The following is a 17,690-nucleotide window of genomic DNA, read 5'->3' as shown; positions in this document are numbered from 1 at the left end:
AGATCTGCTGTGATTACATTTCACGTCTCCCGGCACCCGACAAAGGATTTATTTCCCCTGACAATCGGTTGAAGCCTCTCCCTAATGTGGGTCAGTCTGGTGCATTAAGGAGCGGGTGCCTGTTTCTTTTTTTTTTTTTTTTTCTCCCCACTTGACTGTAATAGAGAAACACTAATAGAGTGACATGGGTGAAAAATCTCCCCGTCCACTTTTAGGCTTTACAAATGAGGGTGCCCCACTGTCTCCTGTTGGTGTAATTGTCTCACTTTTCTCGCTCTGGCCTTTGGAGAGTGACGGCCATCTTGCTCTTGTCATTTGTTGCCCCAGCTGCCATCTTATTAACTAGATAAAAAAAAAAATAACAACAATAAAAATAACAGAACAACCAAATACTGTATATCAGTCGCAACATGGAAAACACCCGTCTAATATTGTGATGGTCCTTCTCATGCTTGTTGTGACCAATCATGGATGCTTAATCAGTAACATCTACCTTAAGGCTTGAGACTGAGTAGATCATGCCCCATAGCTGAGGGTTTCACCGTTCCTAGACCCCCTGACAGAAAGGTTTCCAGCCATTGCTTAATAAGAGTCCATGTTATTAACAACTTAAAAATGCAAAGTGATCTTAAATAAATGGTTGGAGTTTGTTCAATTTAATTGGCCGGTTTTCTGAATGCTAATAATTCGAATGGAATACGTTGTATTGTAATTAATCTGCAAACAATGAAACAACAGCTGGCGCTGGTACTGTTTTTGAGCGCGTCGAAGCCAGATTGTTAGTAATGTTTGTACAGCAAGTGACAAGTGGCCAGTTGTTCCAACACATGACTGATGTATTCATGGAACTGGAGTAAAAAAAGTCCTATTGTTCGCTGCAGGAGAACAGTATGACCGTCCTATTCAGACAGATGGCGATAGAAGCGATACTGTAGAACTCTAAACTGGCAATTGCCAGTCTCCACTCTGAACTCGGTGGCGCTGGCTTACGAGTTGGCACCGTCACTGTGCAGCGTTTCGAAATAACGGGTGTGTCTGTTGAATTTGGGTGGGCCCCATCTGCCAACACGTCAGCTAGTTTTTTATTTATTTGCTTTTTGCACTGCGGTTCTCTGCGACTGAGTTTTGGTGGTGATATCTGGGACGCTTCCATAAATTACCTAATGGATTCCTTGTGTTTTCCTCTCTTTCCCTCACTCTAAACACAGTTCACTTTTGCAACGAAAGCCCTGCTTACTTCATGTTAATTTATGAGATAATAAATGGAAACCATTTGTTTTTATTGTTCTCCAGCTGGTAGAACCTAGCCTAAGTGGGTCATTATGTGGTTGAGGTTGGTTTTATGAGGTGGGACCTACTGTATACTGGGCTTCATAATGCCCCACTTCCTCCATGAAGGCGTCTCAGAACGGCTCTTCCAGATCATTTCCTCAGGCTCCTCGCCAGCGCTGTACCCCAACACTGCAGTAATTAGTCTTAGCTCTTGATTAGACAGCATTGCCAATCGTGGCATTAGAATAATCCCGACACATAAAAAAAAAAAATACTGAAGCCTCCGAGCATCGCATGCCAGTGTGCATTAGATGATACGGCCTTTTATGAGCTTTCTGTTGATATGTTGTCCAATCCCATCTCCATGGCGCTAATGTGCTCACCCAGTCCCAGCGTCAAATGAGCTGGGGATCACACAAACATCCTAATCACATCCAAATGTGGCCTTTTGTTATCTTTTTCTTTCTATTAGCACATCTTCTATGTGGATCCTTGTGTTACTTTCCTCAGTAATTTTATAGAGAAGGACCTTTATGCACAATGGCGTCCGGTTTCTAATCTACGTGTTCTTCATGTTGTGTCTCTGTGCCGTGTAAATAATGTTGAAACCGCCGCTATTATGGCGAGGAGAATGTTTATGTCTTAGATCTGAAGACTCGACAAGAATTCCGGAGAATATCTTAGGACACAGTAAACGATTGCAGCAAGCTCTGATGTGTTCTGTTTTGAACACCAGATAAGGATCATTTGAATCACTACACACTTCAGACAGGTGTCAGTGTCCAGATTTTATTTCTGCCCATACTTGTAAAGATAATGCCCAGTTTGGTAAAAACAGTGATATTAAACGAAAGAAATCAGTACAGGATTGGATATTTGAATCAAAACAAACTACTTAGAAGAGCAATTTGCCAAACATGGTCATGCATGTCTCTATCTAGTCATCATCACCATCAAAAATGGGGAATCTACTGGATTAAGATTGTTTGTCGGCTTTCATGCTAAACCATCTACTTAACTGGCGCCAACATATCAGACACTATCCTTTTGTAATCTCCCTGAGATTATTCTCATTCTATAAAATCCCTAGTGGATTGCTCTCTTTTATTGCGGAACTTTAGTGGCCGTCCTGTTAGAATCAGGAGGTTGATAAGTGAAGAGATTGTTTACATTTGTGGCAACATTTTGAGCGAAACTGCTGGGTTATGTTAGGATATACTGTCAGAGTAGCTTGGACTATATTTAAAACTTTATAATAGATTTAACACTAAGGGAGGGTACGCTAATGTCACATCAAGTATGTCATAAGTTTTGACAGATGAAGTGAAAATGAAGTGATTGTGATACAGTGCAGCACAGCTAATGGTGACACAACGAAATGTGTCCTCTGCTTTTAACCATTACCCTTGGTGAGTGGTGCAGCCATGACAGGCGCCCAGGGAGCAATGTGTGGGGATGGTGCTTTGTTCAGCGGTACATTGGCAGTTCGGGATTCGAACCGGCAACCTTCTGATTACAGGTCCTGATTACAGGCTACCACTGCCCCAGATATATACAGATACAAACATTAAATGGCAACAGTGTTGCCAGATATCAGATAAACTAGCTGATTAGTATTTAACTGCCAGAACTACCTCACATACTTGTAATTCCTTAGTGCTTCTCTCAACAAGATTTTTATCATTATTATTTTTCAAACCGGCTCAACCTGGCAACACTGAAGGCAAACTTTGTGCTAATTTGCTAAATAAAAGTGCTAATTTGCAGTATATAGGGCAGTGGTGGCCTAGTGGTTAAGAAAGCGGCCCCATAATCAGAAGGTTCCTGGGTGCCTGTCATTCCTGCCCACTGCTCACCAAGGGTGATGGTTAAAAGCATAGGACACATTTTGCTGTCACCGTGTGCTGTGCTGCAGTGTTTCACAATGACAATCGGTTCTCTTCAAAGTCATAAACTGTTGCACAATTTTTTATATATACATATATGTGTGTGTGTGTGTGTGTGTGCGCCTGGTCATCACAAAGACACTCATTTGTGTTTACGAGCTCATTCTGTGCAGTACAACATACCAAGGGATCTACATTTACAGCATTTATCAGACGCCCTTATCCAGAGCGACGTACAATAAGTAGTTACAGGGACAGTCCCCCCCTGGAGCAACTTAAGGTTAAGTGTCTTGCTCAGGGACACAATAGTAGTAAGTGGGATTTGAACCTGGGTCTTACCCACTTGGCTACTACCACCCTGATACTTGAAATTGGTGGTGGTTTTTTTAAAAGTCGATCTTAAATGCCACACTCAGTTGTTCTCCATCTGGAACTTATGGGTGAAGGCACTTTTAAAAAAAGTCGTTGTTCTGGCAACTTTCAAAGCTCCATGTGGAGACCTCATCAGATAGCAGCCCAGTTCCTCCCTCTGGCCACAGTGATGATGTACGACATGAGTACAGCACTAAGTGGTTTCCAGAGTGTGTTGGGAAACCAGCACTTTGTGGCTTAGAGATCGTGTACTCAACTAAACATTTGGGTTTTCTTTTGACATAAATACCATGTTTCCTCCCCCTCTTCTTCAGTGAACACTGCACTTGTTCGGTGTTTGAAAGTCAGACCTACTGACCGATTCATCATTTCCTATTTTTTCCCTCTGGGAAAATGAGTGAAAAACAAAACAGAGAAAGTGAAGTTAGTCCAGTTTCAAACAAATAGTTTGTTTGTTGAGTTTATTTTATTATTTTGTGTAGTATGACAATACTACACCATCTGGTTATTTTACATGGCTGTATTATTGCTGCACTTTGGATTGTGGGAAAATGCTGGGTTAACATCCACTTATCACCCTTGATCTGAGTGTAGAGCAGTGGGGGGTAAATCCGCCTTCCCTCCAGGGGTTTGGGGGGCATTTGTAGATATATGGGCTGGCCATTATAGGGATGGGAGCTGAAGTGGGGAGGGCTGAGTTTTAGTCTTTGCTATACAGACACCTTATCGGGGCTGTGAATTCCTTTGCAGAGTTCAATATATTTTTTGAAATTATTTGGCAGAAAAATGACAGATCATCTCTTTAGCTTTTATTCTGTGTTAACTTTGACCGTAGTTTAAGATGTAGCTTTTGTGTTTTACTGGTAATTTGTTTAGCTACCTCAATTATATCCTGGTTTCTGTACTATAATTGCCCCAGTTTTAGTCAGTAGTGACTAATAGTAATTTGATTAATCTAATCCTCAGGTTGAGTCATGCCATTACTATCATTCGGTTTCATGTAGTGGAAAGTTGAGTTTTGATCAGTTGTTACAGTGCCATGCCTAATCCTTGGGATATATGGACCAGGAATTTTTGTTGGTGAATAGGGAAAGTGCTTTGCTATGTTTCGTTTGTAGGGTTGGTTGTTTGGCTTAGTGTCTCATCACAACACAACTAGCTTTTTTCACCCTCACACAAAATCACTGCTGTCTGTGTACATTTGTAATTTCAAAGCTTCCTGATGCCACAACTCTTTATTGTAATTTATTTACCTTAAGATGCATTTCTCCTACGAACACATGGCTAAAATCATATGCAGAGAAGTATTTCCCATTTCCTCTTTCTTTTGTTCTATTTGGCACCGGATAGACTAAAGCAATCATAAGGAGCACAGCCTAAGGAAAAAAAAATCCCTCACTTGGCTGCATACCATAACCAGGTTCACTCGTAGCCCACTCTTTTACCACACCCACAGAGGATTGTGATAAACCGGAGTGGAGAGGATCAGTGCTGCGGGCCAAAAAGTGCGTCCTACTGCACTACTGCAGCATCGGAGTAGAGGAACGGTGAACAGATGCACTGTCGTCGTGACAAATGGCGGTGAAATCTGTCCGCGGCCGGCCCTCCGGGATGGCACGTAGGCACATTCTGCTCATATCGGCCTCCCTCAAATGCTCCCAATCTGTAATGGCATTTGACGTTTGTTTAAGAACTCGTATGGGTGGCTGTGTGTAACGTCTTACTGCCAAAGAATCCATTTGGAGAAGAATCTCATCTCGGTGTGAAAGAGGTGAAACGTCGCATTTGCCTCTCCGCTGTGTGCCAGAACGCTCCTTCCTGATGTATTCTGCTCGCGTTTCGTACAAATGGCTGGTGTAAATCCTGCGAGCATCTTAAGCCTGTTGAGTGATGCAAATGATGTGCTCTTATTAGCCATATCGATACAGCAAGTCTTTGTTTGCTTAGTTTTGTGCAGTTTGCTCAGGTGCGCTTACCCCTAAATCTCTTCTTGAGCTAAAATCTCTGGTTGATTGACATGCTGACACCCACCCACCCCTTTACTGATTTCCTTGTCTTTTTTTTTTCCCTCTTCTGCTTGCATTCCCGCAGGTTCCTACATGATGGTGGACTCCTCCCAGCACGATGTTGGGGAGAAAGCTCGGCTCCAGCTGCCAGTCATGAAGGAAAATGACACCCACTGCATCGACTTTAACTACTTGCTCTACTCCCACGATGGCTCCAGCCCAGGCACGCTTAACGTCCTGGTGAAGGTCAACAAAGGGCCAATGGCCAACCCGATCTGGAATGTGACAAGCTTCACGGGAAAGGAGTGGCTACGGGCAGAGCTGGCCATTAGCACCTTCTGGCCCAATGAGTACCAGGTACACACCTCAACCTCAATCAAGTCAACCCTTCACCAGAGTAAAACCTTATTATGAAATGGCTCCCAGTTTTGGTTCTAAAATATTTGTCCACCACTGCACAGCTGCTTTTAGGAAAATTTTGCTGTTGCAAGGAAACCATAACCTTTTAATGAACTGGGCTATATAAATTGGTGAAACCATTGCACTTATTGCATTTCAGTTATTTATTGACTATAAATTAAACTAATGAAGTTATAGTCATAAAATAAGACTCGAGGTGGGGCATTACATTAAATTTATAATGGTTAAGTGGTTTTCACAGGGCTCAGTGTCTTATTGTGCACTATTTTCAAACTTGCACTAAGTAAAGCATGACACAATAAAGATGGCACTTATTCACTATTACGAGGTCACAGGCATCCCTGGGGATTACGTGTATAAACATATAAAACAAGAAAGATACACAGTCTTTAATTGTATTTGTGATGTATCGATAGTTTATTAGATAAAGAAGTAAGAGAAGTAGAGGCAGTGGTGGCCTAATGGGTAAGGAAGCAGACCCATAACTAAAAAGCTGTGGGTTCAAATGTGGAATTGCCAAGGTGCCACTGAGCAAGATACCATCCTCCATATATCTATGTATGTATGTGCAGTACAGGCCAAAAGTTTGGACACACCTTCTCATTCAATGTGTTTTCTTTATTTTCATGACCATTTTTCATTGGTAGATTCTCACTGAAGGCACCAAAACTATGAATGAACACATGTGGAGTTATGTACTTAACAAAAAGTGGAGACCTGACCTCCACAGTCACCGGACCTGAACCCAGTCGAGATGGTTTGGGGTGAGCTGGACCGCAGAGTGAAGGCAAAGGGGCCAACAAGTGCTAAACACCTCTGGGAACTCCTTCAAGACTGTTGGAAGAAAACACATTGAATGAGAAGGTGTCCAAACTTTTGGCCTGTACTGTATGTGTGTGTGTGTGTGTGTGTCTGTCTGTGTGTGTGTGTATATATATATGTATATATAAGAACCATAGAACAACATGTAACCCTATGTAGTTACTATATATTACACATCATAACCCAACTTTAACCCATCATGATAAACTATTTTGTTGCATTGGGTGTTTTACATAGCTGTAGATGCTGTATGAAGGTTCTATTAAATTAAGCTTTTAAATTACATAATCCTTGTATCACATTGCAATATAACGCTTTTGCTTTAAAAGTCATTTTGGAGATGCAGGTCTTCATCTAAAACAAACTGAGGCCGTTTTTGCGGAAGATTGGTTGCTCTAGTACCCCATGCTTCAAAGACTAGCTTGGCCCGTTTTTAGGTATTTGTAACACACATGGCTGAACCCGTGGTCTCATGATCTACCTTTGATGAGTTCAGTCAGGTTTTGTTGACGAAGGCACAGATGCATGGATCTTTAGAGCTCAGGCTTCATTCTGCCTGATTCTTTCCAGGCCCACATTCAAATTCTTGATGTTTTTTTGTCTGCTTTATGAGACAGTGAGCCGTTTGTCTGTGTATATACTAAGCCGACAAATGTGTGATCTCAAAGCCGGAGCCAATTGTAGTTTTTCGTCTTTCATTATAATTAAATTCCCAAATTAGCTCATTTACAAAGGACATCAGGCTCTAAATGGTGGCAGTTTTAGAACTAATTATGCAAAGAACATGTAAGGCATCTGTGATGAACTGTGGACATGTGAATACGTCTTTATTCAGTGGTGAAGTTATTTGTATTCATGAAATGTCAGTTGGGTAGCAATTTTTCCAAATGAGAATGCAGACGCAGCCACTGTTTTCTAAATGCCACCGGAGTTGCAGAATTTCTTCTGGGGGCATTTGTTTAATCCTGGACCTTTTTATTGCCATTTTATATATGTATATAAAAAAAATGCTCACCCGGGTTAAACTAATCAGTCATTTTCATAAATTCATGCAAGTTAAAGTAAACTACTTCCTGCAGTACACTGGGGAAAATGCAAGCTCCAGGAGAGGTAAAAGAGGAGGAAATGACTTTGGATGTGGAAAGGGAGTTTCAGGTCTGAACAGGTAAAGAAAAGTGCAATTATCTGATAAACATTTTAGGAAGTGAAGCACCCATAGCTTTAGGCAGATGGGAGCAAATGCTCTCTCAACGTTTAATTAGTCAGGTATCTATAGTAATTGCACACTGTTGGAATTTGTGTATTTCACCATAACATTGTTAAAAGGTTTCAAGGGGTGCAATAAAATCAGTTTAACATTTTAATGGTGTTAATCCAAGTGTGGAGAAGTTTTACCATTTTGCCGTTTGTCCTACTTACTGCAAAGTTTTGATTAATGAAGCAATGCAGGTTCACCTCCGTTAGGTGTCCCACCTGGACTTTTGGTCTCTGGTGTCTTTGAAATGGCATTGTGGATATTGGGCAAAGTGAGCATTTCCCCGCAGAATTGTCTGCTTGCACTGGACAGGTCAGACGTCCAGCCCATCCAACCAACGTTCCAGGTTTGAGTTGCCTAGGTGTCCTGCATTCCAGTTATTTGACATCTGAAAGGCATCACCTCGAGTGATCGCTTGGCGCCAGGCTGCTTTCAATCTCGTCCTGTGTGTATTTCCCTGTAGACAGCATCTCAACTCCCATCATCAAAACAGCAAACTTGGGAATGTCTTTTGGATGAATAGCATCCGTCATTCCAGGAGAGGAGCAGTGACCGGAGAATTGGGCACGAGGAGCATTGAGGATATTTTTGTGGACATTAATTAGGGATGTGTTGAATGCATGACTCTGTGAATGTGCCAATTCTGAATATTGAACTTAATAGTTCACTGTCTTAATAAGAACCATTAAATCAGGATGTTAAAATATATACAGTCTATAGTGACTGCCTCTAAAGTACAAAGCTTGTTTACCGACAATAGATATATTTGCTTAAATTTCTATGCAGATATTACAGATATATTTTAAAAACTAAATGTGTCACCTTATGTAGAGCATCATGATATAACCACAAGCTAATCTAAAGCACCACTCACGATTGCCAACAGCTCACTGAGACACTTTATGATTCATTTTGCTTTATGGGACATTTTCATATCATTACTTTCGAACAGTTGTAAACAGTGGTCTTGTGGTTGTTCTTTGCACATTTTTATTTTTTACTCACAGTGCCTGCTGGGAGGCAAGGCTCATTTGCTATATGGGTCTGCAGTACTGGCTGCAAATGCTTGATCTTTGAATTAAAATATTCACTGTGTGTATCAATGATGTGTGAGACGACCCGTCTGGGATGTACTGCCAGATTCTGTTTTTATTTATTTATTTCATTTAAATTTTTTTTAGGAAGCTGCCAAAGTGCCTCTTGTTTCTTTAGCTTATCACTCGCCCGCATTTCACTCTCTATATCTGTCTATCGTTGCATTCTTCATTTATCTACTTTTTGAAATATGTAAGTTTGAATCTGTGCTCTTTGTTTTTTTGCCCCTTCATTGCCAGAGAGATTTATGGGCCCTCTTATTAGCATTTTGCAGCTTTTCCTGTGTTACTAATGAAGGCCCTGGCCTGTTCCCTGACTAATTGGCTAAAATTAATGATTCTGTTCTGCAGGTCCGCCCATGTGTTCCTCAAGTGTGCGAGAATTTTAAGCGTCTGATTAGTGCGGTTATTATGTTAACCGAAGGTTCGCTTTATTAATGCCCTCTTCCCAGAGTCAGGCCTGCAGACGGGCATGGCTTCTGATTGGCTCTCACCTGACAAAGGCTGCCGTAATTGAAAACCTCCTTGTCATGTCTACCCGACATTTCACTTCCTACCAAAGGCAACAAGATGGGTAATAAGCATATCAGAGAGAAATGAAGTCGTTGACGTCCTGTGAAGTTGGTGTTTGTCATGCGGCCTGAGCAGGAGGAGGGGAGCAGCAACAGTGGGCAGAAACAGACCAAAGTTTACATTTACATTTACATTTACGCCATTTGGCAGACGCCCTTATCCAGAGCGACTTACAACGTGCTTTCAAGTTACCATCGATGAAGAAGTTGTTTAAAACTGTTTAAAACTGAAAGCCGGCTTCTTGTTTCCTCTTACTAGGTTGCCTCTACTAACTGAAACCGGTCACTGCAGTCATGCTGCACTAAGGACATTGACTGTTCGATTGTAGAATAGTAGAAGCGCATTATGAGTGCAAAAAAAAAAGAGCATTATGGGGTTGACCCTGGGAGGACAATGTTGCAAACTGTAGTGTTTTGCTGGAACAGGGTGGTCAGTCGCCGTCTTGCCGGCCAGACCTGTGATTCACAGACCCAGATTGGCATCTGCTGGACGACATTTTGCTGCTTCCCCCGCACTGTTCCCGAAATGGCGCAGAGAAGAAGGACATTTGAACATGACAAAGCCCGTCCCCCAGGGTCCCCATCCCTCTCGCTCCGCAAGGGGCAGCCAGGAGAGCAAGCTCAGACATCTTAGCCAATAAACAAGGCCCAACACATACGGGATTAAGTATCATTTGGGAGTGAAGGCTTTATAATTAATACCCTGCCATATCAGAGGGAGGATGCTAATGAAGCAGACAGGCCAGTGCCGGCATGTTTGGCTTCTTCAGCGGCAGGCTGCCAATTTGACCCTCGGATCTTAACTCTCCCGGTGACCGACCCCCCCCTCCTCCCCCTCTTTTCCTCTCGCTGCGCCACCCCGTCGCCTCCACCCAGGACTGAGCAGCCCGGGCGTGTTGTATTTATCCCTCAGACGTGGGGGGATGTCACGGACTGGATGTGCCCCTCCAATTCCGAACGAGGCGCACTGAAGTATGCTTTTGTATTAAATTTTTTTTTCGACTGCAAGTTGATCAGGCATGTCAAAAAGAATGGTGTTATATTTTGGAGTTGGAAAGAGGATGTCTCTCCGCTGTGGGATTATTAAATATTAGATGATATCCAAGTTGTGCTGGTGAATGAGAATGTCAACATTTTTGTTTTGTCAGATTTATATTCTGTGGTAATGCTATAAAATATACAAGCTGTTTCATTATAATTTAATCCTTTCTCCCCCTTCCTCCGCCCTTTTATTATCATTATTTGGGCCGGGTGATGGGCATAATCATAAATAGTTCATGGGCGACGCTTCTGCTGCGACGCTTGACAATTGAATTACTTCCTCGGGAAATGTAAACAACCATCATCGGGTATTTGGCCGTCGGGAGAAACTTTGACCTAAATGCTCTTAGTCGCTGAAGATGCTGCTCTGAAGCAGTTTTTTAGCGAGCGCCCTGGATCCCCGAGGAGACTTGGCCCCTGCTTTGGAATAAGAATGAGCTTTTTTTTTTTTTCCTGGATGGGCCTGAATTGCTTGTGAAGCAGATGTTTGCTTTTTTTTTTTTTTTTTTTTTTTGCTCGGGACCAAATTGTTTTGTGGATTTAACCAATCAAGCCTGTTAAAACAATTATGGCTGCGGGCGCAGGACTCCTCCGCCTGATGCAGCCAAATAGGCGGCGCAGGTGTCTGAGGGCTGCCCGTAGCTGGACACGACTCGGGAAATCTGTCTGTTGTCCATCTGTCTGTCCTACTCAGAATGAGCTTTAATTTTTGAAAGCGTTAGAGCGTGAGTTTTTGTTTGTGAGATTAAGGTTACAGTTTTTCAGTGCCAAAAAATCTGAATATTTAGAGAGCAGAGTATATATTATACAGACACATACAGTACAGGCCAAAAGTTTGGACACACATTGATACATTGATATATTCTCACTGAAGGCATCAAAGCTATGAATGACCACATGTGGAGTTATGTACTTGACAGAAAAAGGTAAAATAACTGAAATCATGTTTTATATTCTAGTTTCTTTGCTCTGATTACTGCTTTGCACAATCTTGGCATTCTCTCGATGAGCTTCAAGAGGTCGTCACCTGAAATGGTTCTCCAACAGTCTTGAAGGAGTTCCCAGATGTGTTTAGCACTTTTTGGCCCCTTTGCCTTCACTCTGCGGTCCAGCTCACCCCAAACCATCTGGATTGGGTTCAGGTCCGGTGACTGTGGAGGCCAGGTCAAATGTGCCACTGAATAAAGCCCTGTCCCCACACACTGCTCCCTGTGCGCCTGTCATGGCTGTCCACTGCTCACAAATGGCGATGGTTAAAAGCAGAGGACGCATTTTGTTGTGCCACCGTGTGCTGTGCTGCAGTGTTTCACAATGACAATCACTTCACTTTCACACTGAGGTCAGTCATGAGACCTCCGCCTCCTCCATCAGCCCTATCCCACTTTCTGTCCCCCGTCACCTTTTAATCATGAGTTTTCTGAGTTTTTCATGTGCAGACATCGCTTTTATTTTACTCCCCTTTCACTGGAACATTTCCCTGTTATTCTGGTGGATGTAAGGTGGGACGCATTCCTTTGTGTTCTAACAAAGGTTTAGAAAATGTACCGTTTATTTAGGCATTTAGAACAGCCGTGCTGACCTTTGAGCCACCACGCTTTCCTGGATCCAACATTTAATATTCAACTGATCCATTTCAACTGCACATTCTTCAGATGATTAGCAGTATTATGCACATCTGATGTGGCTTGGTTTAATGCTCTGGAATGGGGAAAAAAAATTAATTCAGTCTGAATTTCCAAATCAATCTAAATCATTGTAACATGGAATATGGCAGATGATAATGGAGAGCCGTGTGCTTATGTGGTTTTATGGCAAAATCTGAACCAAGAACAGCAGTGATTCTGCAGAATTTAAACTCAACCAGCCTAAAGACAACTGAGCAAAGCACCATTTCCCTGTGACAAATGATTTCAGACATTGTGCCACCTGGCCTCTGTGATACTGGAGTCTACACAAGAAGGAGACTGATGGTAAGCTGGGAGAGATTTTCAAAAGCAGACAACCTGCTTAACACAATTCTTGGTTTGCTAACTAGAAGCAATAACAGGCAACGCTGTGCTTGCAAATTCCATTCTGTGGAACTTTTGTGGAAGGAATAAAGTAGTTGTTTTAAGCATATTTAGCTATTAATTGACATCAATGACTCTAGTTGATAATAACCATTTTAACACATTCATAGTAAAGGATCAGCCACATGAATTGATAATTCATAAGGTTGTAGAATGTCACATAGCAGTAATAGACTGTGTTCAGGGCCAATTTTCCAGCAAATTATCAGTCAAGATATCAGTCAAGGAAGGGAAGCAAGAATTTCACAGACACATCCATAGGTGGGACCAATCTAGTAATGATGTTTAAAGGCACATGATGGCCCTGCAGATGGGAAAACAAAGAGGAGACAGTGTGTAACAGTAAAACATCAACAAACTACTAAAAAAACTAAAGGTCTTGGAAAAAAAAGAGGCTCGGGCATGGTATATCGTATATCGTGAATTTAAACATTAAAACATTCACTACACAATATCATTTTTTCCACTGGTTTCATATTTGTGGCTAGTTCGCAAATGTATATTGACAATAGCAATTTTTTTTTTTACTTTTAATAAGATCCTATCATAACGTATATTGCAGGGGGCAGACGAATGGACTTCCTAAACCTCTGGGAGCCATATTTGAGCATCATATGAGCATGGAGATGAAACCCATTCATAGAGATGCATGTATGTAATGTATACAGTTTTGCTGTGTGGGTGAGTGTGTCAATGTCTGGGGATTGTTTGAAGTAGTTTGAAATGCTGAGATTGTTAATTTATACTTCATGATTTTGTTTTCATTAGTTTTTAAGCTAATAGTTATTAGAGAATCTCATACAGTCTCTCTATAATGAAGACATGTAAAGCCCTAGTTGTGATATCGCTGCAGTTGGAGGGGTAAGTTGTCAGGTAAAAGTTCACTTGCTAGGTTTCCTTCTCCAGACTCATTAAATTGTAAAGTGCAATCGTTACAGTTTAGCATTGCCATATAGGAATTTATCCTTCAGAGGAAATGATCAATATGAATGATCTTGACCATCACTTTTCTACCTCTCCCAGCCCATTTCTCATTTTTCTGTGAGTCTGGAACTTTGTTACCTTTGTGTCCCTGACCAGCCTTGAAGTTTAGTGATTGCTTATGGAAATTGCTCCTCTCTTGCTGTGAATCAGGCAAATGATTGCTAGAAATGGATCGTTCTCCACCAAGAGATTACGACTCAGCCTAGCATAAAGGCTCTTATAGAATAACGGCGGAGAAAGATCATCTCAGTTCCCGCAGGAATATATTGCTTCTAATAGTCCATCCGAGGGACGGGAAGAGTGAGGGGTATACATTGTGGTTTTTTTATGACCCGTCTCAGAAGAAGAGTGGTTGATGGAAAAGAAAGAGACAGAATGAGCTCTTTGGCACATTGGAGGCATGAATATAGGTTGCATCTTTCTTAAAGGGGGGAGAAAACACAACATTTCACCTGCACATGTCCTCCTCCCTGAACTGATGAATGACATTTCCCGGCTCAGGGGGGAATAAAACCCGCTCCCTCGTCACATTTGTATCAATTGTGAGTTGTGTGTGTGCGTCTGTGTCTTTCCTGTCAGTGTTTACCCAACAAGAACCTTGGTAATGATGAGTGAAGCAAATGCAAATTAGGAGGAGGTGAAAGGTTGGGGGTGGGGGGTACCCTTTTGACGGGTGAAGTGATAAGAGAACAATACCAGCAAACATCAGGTGGGCTGATGAGAGGGTGACAAAGAGAAAGGAATGGGGGCTGCTGTTGTGTGTGTGTGTGTGTGTTACTTTGACTCAGCCTCCTTGTGACTAGCTCCCCTCTTGTTTTCTCATGAGAGATTTACAGTCATATAGAGTGAATTTAATAACTTCCTAGGTCATTTGTATCTGACAAATTAAGTGATAAATATGATTTAATTACTATTTGTTGACTGAGCGGGAAGGATCTTTGCAAGTCAATACAAAGTTGCATGAGATATTGCTGCATGAGATATTGCTGTCCTGATGGGTTTGGTGTCTTCTCGATCTCTACTCTGATATTTTCCACTGAATTGGAAAAACGACTAATCATAATCAATCACGAATCATTCTGACGAATAATGGATAGTGACATTGAGATGATCCTGTACACCTGACTTACACTCTCTGTGCATGAAAAAAAGACAAGTTTACAGGCAGGCATATCCCATTCGAAAATACTGTAATGGTGCACTCAAAAGATGCATCAACCATATCTGCTTTAAAAGTCAGTCTCAGTTTTTTATGTAACTATTATCTCTGGCTTGAATGAATTCCAGGTCAGAACCATCACAGGAAGTAAAGAAAATGCAGCTCATTTGTAATTGTTTATAATGAATTGCAGCAGTTTACACATAACCTTTGACAACCCTAGACATAATAGAGCAACAAAATATCCAGCAAAAAGCGTGGCGAATGCTATCGAGTTGGCACAATGTGTGTGTTTGCATGTACATGTATGAGGAATCGTCCACTTCCACCATAAAGCTCTGTCTGCTTGTCAACTAGCATCTGAGTCCCGCTTTTCCCGGAGGGATACTAGAAAAAGAGTATTATGTCTGCTCGCACACCACCCTCCGCTCCGGCGTACTCAGTGAGTGGCCACACTCTCGCATTCTTTCGCAGCCTCACAAACCATCAACATCAAAGCTGCCTCCGCTGCTCTATCGATCTCGCTACACGCAGAGTCCTTGTTGTAATCGATGTCTCATAATTTAATGCATCGGCATCAGGACCTTTTAAGAGGCGTTCGCAGGCTAATAGTAAATATGACTGATGGGCTCTTGCGGAGCGTGGCGCCTCCGACTGCAGGAAATGGATTTGTTTGCGCCGAAACGAGATACAGGATTGGATCGGTACAGGTGCTTGTTTGTGTTCTCTTGTCTCCCTGCGTCTCCATCTGCTTTTTTTCTTTCTATCTCTTGTCCGTCTTTTGCACTTTCAAACCTTTTCTCCCTTTCTGTCACTCACCCGATTTGTGTGTGTGTGCGCGCGAAGCAGAAAACACACACACACACCCGGCCTCTGCTCTAACACCATGTGCTGATCTCATAGTCACTAAACCTGCGGGCCCCCCTGGACTGGGCCCATCTGTCACCCCGAGATCAACAGGGTCCCGCGGCCCCGGCACCCCTCGGGTCGCCTCGGCTCCCCCGTCTCGGCTTCTCCGGTTGTCAGAAGCTCCAGGCGCCTGCACGGTCTCCGCACACAGCCGGGGCCGGAGTAGAAGCACTGCCTCTTTCCTCCATTGCCATTGCACAAACACTAAACTAAACTACAGTTCTATCACTTTTGCTCTGTTTGGTCAGATATCAGGAAAGATTTAGGACAGATGCTGCCTGGCAAGGTCTATAGCCACATGGCCCGGATCGCCAGTACTTAATAATAATTTTAATAAGTGAAGTGATTGTGATACACAGCAGCACAGCACACGATGCACACAGTGAAATGTGTCCTCTGCATTTAACCCATCACCCTGAGTGAACAGTGGGCAGCCATGACAGGCACCCGGGGAGCAGTGTGTGGGGACGGTGCTTTGCTCGGTGGCACCTTGGCGGATCGGGATTCGACCTGGCAACCTTCTGATTACGGGGCCACTTCCTTAACCGCTAGGCCACCACTGCCCCCCAATGCAAAGTATAAACATGAAAAGAAATTTCAACCGTTGATTTTTGTACTTCTGATTTGTAATATTTTTATTCATTCACCGCAAGGTAGGATGAGAGAGCGTCTCCTTTTGTTCAGGTGCAGGATTTTTTTATTTATTTTTTTTTTACTCTTTGTGGGAGAAGCTGTCACCGGGGTGGGATGCAGTGTCTCAGGTTCACCTCAGCTGGGTGATGTTAGCATGGCCTGTCATACACACAGAGCAGTTAAGATAATTGCTCCAGCCCAGCTTGTCATACAAGGCAGAGCGGGATTTTGTGTGTGTGTGTGTATGTCTTTCTGTCTTTAATTTGTTTTTCAGCCTTTTTCACTGATGGCCAAAGCCTTTTTTTCCTCCCCCTTGTCATAGAAAATGGTTTTTCTGTGGTCTGGAGATGGACGCTTTCTCTCCCCTGGCCAGACTCTTGATGTTTTCTTTGAGACCCCTGAGTGCAGAAGCGGTGGCTCGTTTCTACCCCCCCACCCCAAGCCCAACCTTTACACTTTCAATTTCTGGTGGTCAGACACGATCATTGTAAAGCCACTGGCAGATATTATTACTAGGGAAATAGGTTGAAGCAGGACGGAAACATGCAGAGGAGAGTTTTTTCTCTTCTTTCTAATACTGAATGGAAAGCATGTGAGGGGAATGGGAAGTGGGCGAAGATTTACTTCATAATCAGCTCATCTGAATTACCGGCCGAGTGCCGGCTGGAGATTTGTTTTAGAAAATGTCAAATGCATTTATGGGAAGATCTCTTTAAAAGGTTGTGAATCTCAGCTAAAAGCCAAAGGGGAAAAACACACACACACACACACACAAACACTCACATCGCTATCCTCTTAGGTTTAGCCACCGACAGCATATAGTTCATAAATGAAACTGTAACAGATTTTATTTTATTTATTTCTCGCTTTTTTTTCCCTGCTGGGGCTGCTGTTATTTAAAAGGTCAGCATGTTCAGGAACAGAGTTTCTGCTCAGGCTTTGATGTGTAATTTCAAAGGTTAATTCCCTTTCCAGTGATAAGGTGAGAGGTACGTAGATATCTCCTCCATCGAACACTTGGTGCTGAAAAGAAAAAAATAAAAGGCAGCTATTGTGTCGTTTGAACCTTTGAATTCTTTTGACCTTTTTTTGAGTACTTTTTGACTACGGGAAGGAGACCTTGTCCCACTTAAATTTCATTTTAAGAATTCATATGGTCTCCCTAAGAGCTAGATGCCCATCACCATCGTTTTCAC

At 42.5% G+C, this 17,690-nt stretch overlaps 1 protein-coding gene across 17 annotated transcripts in view; it reads left to right on the top strand.

Annotated features, from left to right (window-relative positions):
- The window catches only part of ptprk (protein tyrosine phosphatase receptor type K), a 114,397-nt gene that overhangs the window by 29,612 nt on the left and 67,095 nt on the right, over nucleotides 1–17,690 (top strand). For all 17 annotated transcript variants that reach the window (XR_003751860.1, XR_003751861.1, XM_029002253.1 and 14 more), the window contains one exon: nucleotides 5,622–5,893. Coding sequence is in view for 15 of the 17 variants with exons in the window: in XM_029002253.1 (XP_028858086.1) it covers nucleotides 5,622–5,893 (272 nt within the window). In the remaining 2 variants the exon portion in view is untranslated. The remainder of the gene's footprint in view (nucleotides 1–5,621; nucleotides 5,894–17,690) is intronic.

This window comes from Denticeps clupeoides, chromosome 14 (assembly GCF_900700375.1).
Source record: "Denticeps clupeoides chromosome 14, fDenClu1.1, whole genome shotgun sequence".
NCBI classification, from domain to species: domain Eukaryota; kingdom Metazoa; phylum Chordata; class Actinopteri; order Clupeiformes; family Denticipitidae; genus Denticeps; species Denticeps clupeoides.
This window is presented reverse-complemented; position numbering and strand designations above follow the sequence as displayed.